Source organism: Sinocyclocheilus rhinocerous, unplaced genomic scaffold, assembly GCF_001515625.1.
Source record: "Sinocyclocheilus rhinocerous isolate Xijiao unplaced genomic scaffold, SAMN03320098_v1.1 scaffold256, whole genome shotgun sequence".
NCBI classification, from domain to species: domain Eukaryota; kingdom Metazoa; phylum Chordata; class Actinopteri; order Cypriniformes; family Cyprinidae; genus Sinocyclocheilus; species Sinocyclocheilus rhinocerous.
The window spans coordinates 731,329-741,709 of record NW_015632036.1 but is presented as its reverse complement, the minus strand read 5'-3'; the positions used below and the strand labels follow the sequence as shown (position 1 = coordinate 741,709).

Below are 10,381 nucleotides of genomic sequence, written 5' to 3'. Positions count from 1 at the left end.
CATGTCTTCGATGAGAAGAGGAAGGGGTGATTGTTGCTGGTTACAGTATGATGATTGAAATCGCGAAATTGCCTTAATTAGTAAATAAACTGCAGAATGTCATGTTTTCTAATACACACACGAATTGCATGTATTCTGACAGCGCTGCACGAACTCGTGGCGGATCTGCTTGTTAACCAGGGTTCAAAGTCCAAAGCGCGAGGACAATCTGCGCTGAACCAGTGTTACTTGTCAGTTGCTCAGTCACATTATTATGAATTTTTACAAGGCATGTGACAATACGATACGTGCGACATATTCGTAATGAGACTCATTTATAAATCTGCTGTCAACAAAAAGTAGCATTTAGGTCTTCCTGCACGTTTCCACCAAAATAAAAGTTGAGAAAAAGCAAGAACTCCATGACCATTCATAAATGTTAGTATTGTAATTTTACTGTTGTCCTGTAAAATCAAATAAAAAGACAATAATAATGATAATAATAATTTCAACAGCTCTGTTAATACATTTATTATAACATTCACAAATAGTGTTAGGATCTAAAAAATGTTCAGTGTTAAATATTTTTTAAATTGTTGTTTTGTAATAAATTTTTTCTTTGAAAAGTAAGGCAAAACAGTAAAAAGCACATTTTGGCTATTTACTTTATGCAATAGTGAAAAAAAATGGCAAAATACATGGGGGAAAAAACTCGAAAAACCGTTTTCGGTATTCGGCCTTCGGCCCAGTGTTTCATTTTGTTCGCTTTCGGCTTCGGCCAAGAATTTTCATTTCGGTGCATCCTTAATCTCCAGTGCCTTGTTTTTCGTCTTTTCATGTTACTAACTTTGTCTGATGTCCGATATATAAATAAATGGTCATTTTTAGTAGGATCTTTTTAATGAATCAATTTTCAATGATCTTTTGGGTCTCAAATTCTCATGCGTCATGCAATTCTCATATTTGAGTGAACTGTCCCTTTAAGATCTTGGCAAATAAATAAATAAACATGTACAGAAAGGACACACAAAACAGTAAAAAGCACATTTTGGCTATTTACTTTATGCAATAGTGAAAAAAAATGGCAAAATACATGGGGGAAAAAACTCGAAAAACCGTTTTCGGTATTCGGCCCAGTGTTTCATTTTGTTCGCTTTCGGCTTCGGCCAAGAATTTTCATTTCGGTGCATCCTTAATCTCCAGTGCCTTGTTTTTCGTCTTTTCATGTTACTAACTTTGTCTGATGTCCGATATATAAATAAATGGTCATTTTTAGTAGGATCTTTTTAATGAATCAATTTTCAATGATCTTTTGGGTCTCAAATTCTCATGCGTCATGCAATTCTCATATTTGAGTGAACTGTCCCTTTAAGATCTTGGCAAATAAATAAATAAACATGTACAGAAAGGACACAACTCATCAATCATGCCCCTGTGTCATGCTTGCTAAAGACTACTTTAAAGGTGGTCAATAATCTTTTCACCTACAGCCAACTTTATCAGATCCTGTCTGAGAGCTCTTCCTATTAGCCAGCATGGATTGGCAGGACATCTGCTGAACAAAGACTGTGAAAAGAGTCTCGCCCTGAACAAAACCTTGAGGCCTGAGGGTCACAAAGCATGAGGTGTCAGGCTGCAGTCGTGAAGGAAATGTGGTGGGGAATTATGGATTGGGCTGTCGTGATAACCACAATATTGAATATCACGATACTGACAAGCCAACCATGGAGTATGACAAGCAACCGTGATGTTCACTGTTTTTTCCATGAGGCTATGCCCTTCTTGTGTATTGAATGTTCAATAAGTTAATAATCAACAAGAGGGAAGAGAGTAATATTTTCACACCAAGTGGCTCTTTTTTACATCATTAAGAGTCTGTGTACCATTGTGATTTGTACATAGGTTCAGTAGATTTGCACTACACACACAGAGAGAGAGAATGTGTGATTACCCGCGTCTATCCTTCTTCAAGCTAAGTCATATAGTCGTGGGAATTCAGTTGTCAGATGATGAAAGCGATATCTTTGTCATAGCATCCTTTCAGTGTTTAAAGGGATTTTCCACGAGTCAGCACTGTTCAATGCATTGAATCAAAGGCACTGGTCTCTATGAAGTGAAATATCAACTTCAGCATTACCCAGGTAACGCGCTGATTGTCGATTGAGCCTTGTAAAGTGGTACTCAAAGTTAAATTAATTTCAACACCTTGTTTCATTAAATAAGATGTATTAGTTGATTTACTCGTGAAAACGATCCCTTGCTGCCAGCTCCTGGTGTAATAATGTAACTGTACTGACTGTACTGTACTGAGCCTGTGTAAAATGAGTGCAGAGACAAGTCCCTGTACTTATACTGACAAAATGTCAGCAACACTCTTGGAAGACCTCTTGTCCAGTTAGATTCGAGAATCGGAAATTACTAATATGCATATATTAAAGAACAGGTCATATGGGTTTATAGTGAGCTGCTAACGTACAAACCTAAAAAGCTAACTGTTCTCACGTCATGTACAGTGTAAGTCAAAAACACAATCGAAGGTCTACATTTCAGTGCCTCTCCATATTAAACTGGAGGTAAATTAATTTAATCTTACCCTGCGGTACATGAATCCTGGATATTGTCATCTGCGATCGTGACGACTGTAACATGAGGCTTCTCCCGCTTGCATTGTGATCCCTCACAATGCAAGTCCGAGTTCGCAACAGGAACTTGGGGGGGGGGGGTCTTACCGATAGGTCAATTCCCTCAATCTGGACTAAGTTACAGATGTTCTCTCACTTAAACAACTCTCAAAATAAAGTGCTCCGTGACCGGAAAGAGGTAGAAATAACAATCCACTGAAATTGAGAACTGTATATAACAAAACAGATGTCATTTCCCACTATGTTTATAACTGGTCATTTTTTTCCCTAAAGCCTGGCTCACACTATAGGATTTTTAGGCCGATTTCCCCCTCCCGAGAATCTGAGGAAAAATCTTGTCGAGCCCCTCGATCTATAGTGGAGACGGAGGAAACTGCTTCTTGACGTTTTATAGTAACAGACTGTCTGTATAATGTGTCGAAAATGTATCACAACTGTAAGGAGAAAGAGAAGCACTGGAGTGAAATCGTCAAAGTTTTGAATGTACCGGGTGAGTGTAGAAAGCAGCTAGCACACTAGCTAACATATGTAAACATCACTGAAATATCAATGACGATCCGCTGCGTGAGATCATGTGAGGTGCTCCCTCTGGCATGATAATCTTAATAATATCTTGTAGTGTGTGATGCACCACGATGTTAAAATCTTGTAGTGTGTGCATGTTTAAGATTTGAGGCAAGATAATCTGCAAAGATTCTCCTTCTGTGTGGGCTGCAACCAGATTTAATAATCGGTTAGGATTTTAAAACTCCTGTAGTGTGAGCCAGGCTTAACTCTATTAAATGTGTCCTCTTTCACATCAAATTCTTACATTTTTTCAATTAATTCAGTTAGAATAAAATTTTTTTTTTTACAGTTGTTACCATTTAAATGAAATCAGTATCAACAAACTCCATCTTTCCACTGCAGCGGAAACAGAATCTGCATCTTAACTGCCATTAGATGCATTTACACATACTGTTTGATGAAGCTGAGGTGCCATAAATGCATTTACACTGCAAAATTGCAAGTGCATAAATAATTTTATAAGATTAATGTTTTAAATAATTTTTCGAACATACAACTAAGAAATGTTGGGAGAAATGCAACGATACTTTTAAATATGAAACCAAACCACCAGTAGGTGATGGCAAATGAGCGTTGGTGGCAAATAAAAGTGTTTTAATGAGCGAGTCATTTAGTCATTCATTCAGCTGATTCATTTAAATGGACGAGGCAAGTGACTGTCTTTATGAATGGGTTACTGAATCATTGACTCAGTCCATTCCTTCAAAAATGTGGATTCATTCAGTAACCAAACAGTGCTGTATTGCTGGGAGACACATGGTTCTGCTGTGGCTTTGATTGGAACTATTTTCGTTTGCGAAATTGAGCAAAAAGAGTCAATGGTGTGTCTAAAATGTAAGTCACTTAATTTTAACTTCTTGTTTATTGAACTACTATTGTATAAAATCAGTGTCACTTTGCAATCGTGTTGATATTCGGGGAAACATCTTGGTCGTGTAATGTTGCTTACCTAAATCATATTTTATAAATATCTTTATCATATTTATAAATATTTATGTATCTGTAACTTTCTGTGAGTTACTTTGTGTGTGATGTTGTGCTCATTTTGTTTTGATTTCTGCACGTCTCTCTCTCTCAATCAGACAGGCTGCGCGAGCCTCATCTGGCATGACATCAATACATTATCAGTCGCCGTTTACACTGAATGAAATAAAATCCAAGTTTCAGTGCTTCCCTAGTTATTTTTGTTTTGGAGGTTTTAATCAGGCTTCTTGTCCGGTTGGGCATGTAAAATTCTCTCACTTGCCCCTTTAAAAAACCTACTTCCTGTGGTTCCCCACGGTTTACTTTGGGCCTACACATATTACAAATTGGGAACTTTGTGTCTTCTTCACTCACAGTGAAGAACTTCCACAATGACTACATATTTACATGCGGATATGAGCGTAGGTGTGATGTCAAAACAGCCTGGCTCGGAATTGTCAGACTGACTGGCCGGTCACCGGTCCGGGTCAATCATGTGGAAAAATGGCTAATTCCGGTCGCTGGCAGGTCGATCGTTGCATCTCTAGCGATATCACCACATATTGTGATATTGAGCCACTCAAAATCACCTCAAAGAGAAATTTCTTCACTGCAACAGACCTAATTATGGGGAGTGTGTGCAAGCAATAGAGACAGTAAGAGAAAGTGTTACCGTATTGGCCCGAATATAAGACGACCCTGATTATAAGACGACCCCCCCTTTTTCCAGATGTACCTTTTGGAAAAAGGCTTTTTAAAAACCAAATCTTGTTTTTTTCTCAGTAAAACACATTTTGTCTTCAATTATTTTCATATTGCATATTTTTCCTATTTAAATTTTTGTTTTGAGCTCCAACCCTAATTAAAACTCACCTGCCTGTAGCTTCCTAATAACCCTTCAGACCTTGATTAGCTTGTTCAGGTGTGTTTGATTAGGGTTGAAGCAAAACTCTGCAGGGCTGCGGCTCTCCAGGACCGACGTTCGCCACCCCTGGTCTAGACCCTGAATATAAGACGACCGCGTTTTTTCAGATGTATTTCCAAGAAAAAAATATCGTCTTATATTCGGGACAATATGGTACTTACTTGAAAATCATCATCCAGTGGCTCGTCGATCTGTAGGTCCAGCACTTCATCTTGATATTCATCACAATTCTGGTCTCCTGTGTATTCCACCTCTTCATCTTCTCCTTGGTACTCATCTCCCTCATACTCCTCACCCTGAGAGAAACCCGGTTGGCCCCCCTCTGTCTCTTCATAGGTGTATTCAGTGTATCCACCTCCATCAGGGTCTTCATCTTGAAGGTGCCCAGACATGCCCAGACCCAGTGTGGCATTTAAACTCACAACGTCACCCTGACCACTGGATCACAGACACAAAGACATCAACAGACAAGCATGTGTTAAGCTCTGGACAATAAAGTGATGAATTTGTAGATTTTTGTTGTACTTGCCCTTCCGTTACCACAATTACTATATTAGAGTCTGAAGTGAAGCATGTCACCTAAAATTGTTATTTTAAACAACTCTTTTTTTTTTTAAAGTTATTATTATTGCGAAAAAAGAAAGCTGTTTGATTAAGGCAGGTGTCAAAGTTAGTTCAATGTCATCTCTAATTATGTTATGGATGAACTATTGATTTTAGAGCAAGCATAAATTGATTTTAGAAGCGTTACATAAATTATGGGGTGAAGGCAATTTTGACCCTACAAATTGAAAAGTGAACAGTTTGGGTAATGTGATATTTTATATTCATTTTAAGCTTACATTTTTCTGTGCAACAACGATAAAAAGCAAAAAAGGCAAAAAAAATACTTTTAATACAGACTATTTTGGGATACTGCAGACTATTTTGACATTCATAATCATAAAAAGTATCTCATCTTCAGATTTAGCAAGCAGTACCGTCAACTGTATTAACTTAAAACAATTGCAATTTTAACATATTAGAAGATTCACAATTAGTAATTTGACAATTAACCCAAAAGAAAAGAACATTTTGAACGTTTACACTGATATGAGTGCCATATTGGTCTTCTAAAACATATAATTTTAATCCACATTAGTCAGGGCATTTTCAGGAATTTTCATTCATGTCTCTTGTCTAAATCACCCAATAGTTTATGTTTTTCAATAAAAGAAGTGACCAAAAACAGCAATACAAGATAACTTAGAGATTTTGAAATGTCTACACTCTAAAAAAATGCTGGGTTATTTTTTATACCCAACTGCTGGGTTGAGCCTGTTGGGTCATATGTTGGGTTGTTTTTTTCCAGTGCTGGTAGTTTTTGTGTTGCCCAGCCATTGGGTTAGTGGCTGGGTCAATCACACTGACCGTTGAAACTATACACCCCTCCCTCTCACTCCGACAAAACGTCTCAGCAGCTGTTGTTTTGCATGATGGAAACGCTTTGCCTTGCATAACTGATTTTATTCATCATAATACTGAATTTAATTTATTTTTAATGTTAAAATAATCTCAGTACTGCTTGTTTATGGGCAGGTTATGGAGTCAGTCACAGCATCTTTCAGTTATGAGTGAAACGCGAGGCGGCAGTCTGAGGTTTGCAGTTCCCCAGCCGAAAAGCAGCCCATCACTGGCTCAGATTTTGGTGACACACAGGCACGAGAATCAGCACTATTTTGGTTAAAAGGGATAACAGAGAATGGTTGAATACACTTGAATTAAAATGTTATATTTTTTATTTCTAAAATGCTTGTTAAACGAGTTTAAATGTATGTAATTTTGTAAACTAGGCTTTATTCACCCAAATAAATTCAATTTGTCTTTTTTTTTCCATGGGTGTTCTTGCTTATTAATAAATGTTCATCTTTCGATTATTGCTGTTGCCTCTAGTAATTCTTTGTGTAATTTTTTATTTTCCAGCAAAAGTTTGCCTTTTTTTTTTTTTTTTTTTAGAGTTTAGGGTTTTATTTGTAGGCTTTGTTAGGATACCTTGCATTTTGGTCTTCTTCATCACTTTGTAACAGGTCATCATTTAGCTCCTCATCTGACAGCTCTGAGGGGTTCTGGGGTGGACAAAAAATAAATAAATAATCTTCTGCTTAATATGATTGATATTTTGGTGAAATTGTTACATATGTTGTTGGCCTCATAAGTCTTGAACATTAAGTACACCTGCTGGGAATATTTTATGTATTTCTATCAGTTAAGATTGCTTAAAAGCACTGAAAAAGGCTGCAACTGAAAAATAAGTTTAAGTAGAGAAGAAACTGGCAATGATGGAAATCACTTTACCTTTTTTGATGACAGCCAATCTTCTTCAAGTAAGTCTCCCTCCTCCAAATCACTGTGAATTGATAAATTTATGATTAAAAAATATGGTGCTTTCACTATAAATCTTTGAAATGCCTTACACCATTTCAGTAGAGCAAAGCAAGATATTAAAGCAACAACTTCATTTGCTTTGCAAAAACCACACCCCACGGCAACCAATAGACTTCATATCTATGCTGGTGAGATTTATTTTGAATGCCATGAAAGACTTTTGCTGAAATGCTATGAGTGCTTCTGGGAAACTGATGTTCTCTTTATTATTTTTTTTTTTTTCATTCTGCTTAATAGAGACATAAAATCTAATCCAGTAATGAGACAGTGAAGACTTACCTTTCCAAGTCATCATCTTCTCCTCTCCGTCTTCTTGACCTTTCAGCACCAGGCTTATCATATTCATCAAACTCATCATCTACATGCAGACAAGAGAACGAAACACATTCGTCTTACATTATTACATTTATATAAAATTATACTTTATGTGTCATGTTTAAATAATTGTATATGCTCAGCCCTAGTCTGCAAAGCCAAGATTTTGTGCTTGAGATGTTCAGGTTCAAGATTCTGAAGCGCCACAATTTCTCTTTTCTCAAATTTACTAGTCTTTGAAGAATATCTCTAATCTTAAAGGGGTCATATGATGGGATTTCAAGTTTTCCTTTCTCTTTGGAGTGTTACAAGCTGATTGTGCATAGATAAGATCCCTGAAGTTGCAAAGACTAAAGTCTCAAAACTAAAGAGATATTCTTTATCAAAGTTAAGACTCTGCCACGCCCCCCTAAAACGGCTCATTCTAACACGCCACTGATGGTAAAACTAATGACATTATTTACTGTCTTTACGTTTATTTTGAAAGATGAAGCTCGCGTTTATGGTAAGGGGCGTTACATTTCCGACGCGTGCTTGTTGTGTTCGGCCAATCACAATGCACTGGTTCAGCTGGCCAATCAGAGCAGACTGCATTTGTCGGAAGGAGGGACTTTGTAGAAAACGAAGCGTTTGAGAGAGGCGGCGCATAGAGGACCTACAATAATGTACAGTATTTGAAAAATAATGTGTTTTTTGAACATTAAAGCATGTCAACATATTCTGTTACACCAAATACACAAAATAATGATCTTTTAAAAAGCATCATATGACCCCTTTAAGGGGACGGTTTATCCAAAATCGAAACATTCAGCGATCATTTGCTTGCCCTCATGTCATTCCAAAACTGTATGGCTTTCTTCTGCACAAAAGAAGATATTTTGAGGAATGCTGGGAACCAAACAGTCCGCTGACCACTTAACCCCATTATATAAATGAAAAACAAAGAGAAACTTCTTCAAATATCTTCTTTTATGTTTCACAGAAGAAAGTAAGTCACATAGGTTTGGAATGGCATGAGGGCGAGTAATTAACCAGTACAAATGTTATTTGGAAGAAGCCACTGGAAGACTGTATCAAGTGCAGTTCTTGTGATATTTACTTTCTAAGCCTTTCAACTACCAATTTACAACATTATGTTCACTGGGAAGCACGTTTCCATTAGCACGTAATCTAAATCAAATACTGAACTTGAAAATAGCATTAAAATCTGATCTGCCTCCGTGCAGTTGACAGTGATGCACTGTACGATTGACAGGTTGAAGGGCTTTACAGGAACTGGTCTCTGTAATAAACCACTACAACACACACTTGACATAACATCACGCCTACATTTAACACACAAAAACGTACTTGATACTACGGGGTGACAAAACAGCCCCGTATTGATTTAGATAGAGATCTTCTCGAAACACATGATTTGTATCTCTGGCCTGGATAAAACAAGTCTTGCCGTCTGTCGAGGCAGCGGTACAGATGCTTACATAACCATACAGCCCCAACCTCATGTCCACACGCGACAATTCTTCATCCGCCATTTAAATGTCAAAATCACTATCCGTGCATAAATCATTCGTTGCATTTTGTGTATAAATGTATATGTGTTCAGCTTCACCTTCAGCTAGCTAGTTAGCAACCGCAAATGAGTAAATATGTAAATGCACGCCTGCTAATGACTCACGACCATCAATATGGCACACCATAGAAATAAAAAAATATAGTCGTGGCATAAAAGTAAACTCTGTTCAATCTGCAAACCAACAGCAGATGTCAGAAGCTCAGCAAATCATGAAACAAAAGCAGCTAACTCGTTAGCACTAAGTTAGCTGGGAGCTAAACTAAGTGTAAATTAATACTACATATCATACCCCCGGCACTGGTCGCCATAATCCAAGATTGAATGTTATCTTGGAGACTCTTGTATCTCTACAACGTCGATGAGTGCATTGAAACTGGTTTAAGTGCAGCGCTTCAGGCCGTTAGCTTCGCGTGCAATCTCCTCAGTCTGAGCTCTGAAAACATCTGCACAAGAATCATGGCGACAGGCTGAGCCGCGCTGCATCATGGGTATGAAACCGCAAGGAGGGATGTGAGGGAAGTGCGTAACTGTAGCTTTACTGCATAATCTAATAAAGGTGAAAGTTAGACAGACATCAGTTTGGCGTGACAGAAATTTGGTTTTAAATTTTAATATGCGTATCTGTTTCCACCTTAAAGCCGACCAATTTAATTTTATTTGTATAGCGCAATTTAGCCTACAATAAGTGAATTATTCGGAAATGCATTCTCCCTTAACATTCTCCATCAGTGCTTGGCTTGTTGATTAATGGTTGTTTAGGGGGTCAGAGTGAAGATTTAGGTCTAGGTTATAGATACAGTAGACTGAGATGATGACTGTGACAAGTAAGATCAAGTAGCAGCTGTTTGTAGAAGTTGCAGACATTTTTCTTACTGGATAGTGGTTAATGCAATTTTATGGAAGTTGCAACATACATTTTCATAACATTATTTCAAGCTTTCTAATTTAAACAAACCATTTAACAGAAACACTTTGAGGTAATTGTATTTT

The 10,381-nt window shown here is 37.4% G+C and overlaps 1 protein-coding gene across 6 annotated transcripts in view; it reads right to left on the bottom strand.

The window, feature by feature from the left end:
* LOC107742130 (RNA-binding protein 33-like) overlaps window positions 1–9,853 on the bottom strand; it is a 51,889-nt gene extending 42,036 nt beyond the window's left edge. For all 6 annotated transcript variants that reach the window (XM_016555025.1, XM_016555028.1, XM_016555029.1 and 3 more), the window contains exons 1-5: window positions 9,681–9,853; window positions 7,780–7,858; window positions 7,411–7,462; window positions 7,108–7,181; window positions 5,238–5,514 (exon numbers count right to left, since the gene is read on the bottom strand). In XM_016555025.1, the coding sequence (XP_016410511.1) occupies window positions 5,238–5,514; window positions 7,108–7,181; window positions 7,411–7,462; window positions 7,780–7,858; window positions 9,681–9,699 (501 nt within the window). In that variant the 5' untranslated portion in view covers window positions 9,700–9,853. The remainder of the gene's footprint in view (window positions 1–5,237; window positions 5,515–7,107; window positions 7,182–7,410; window positions 7,463–7,779; window positions 7,859–9,680) is intronic.
* Between the last annotated feature and the right edge of the window lie 528 nt (window positions 9,854–10,381).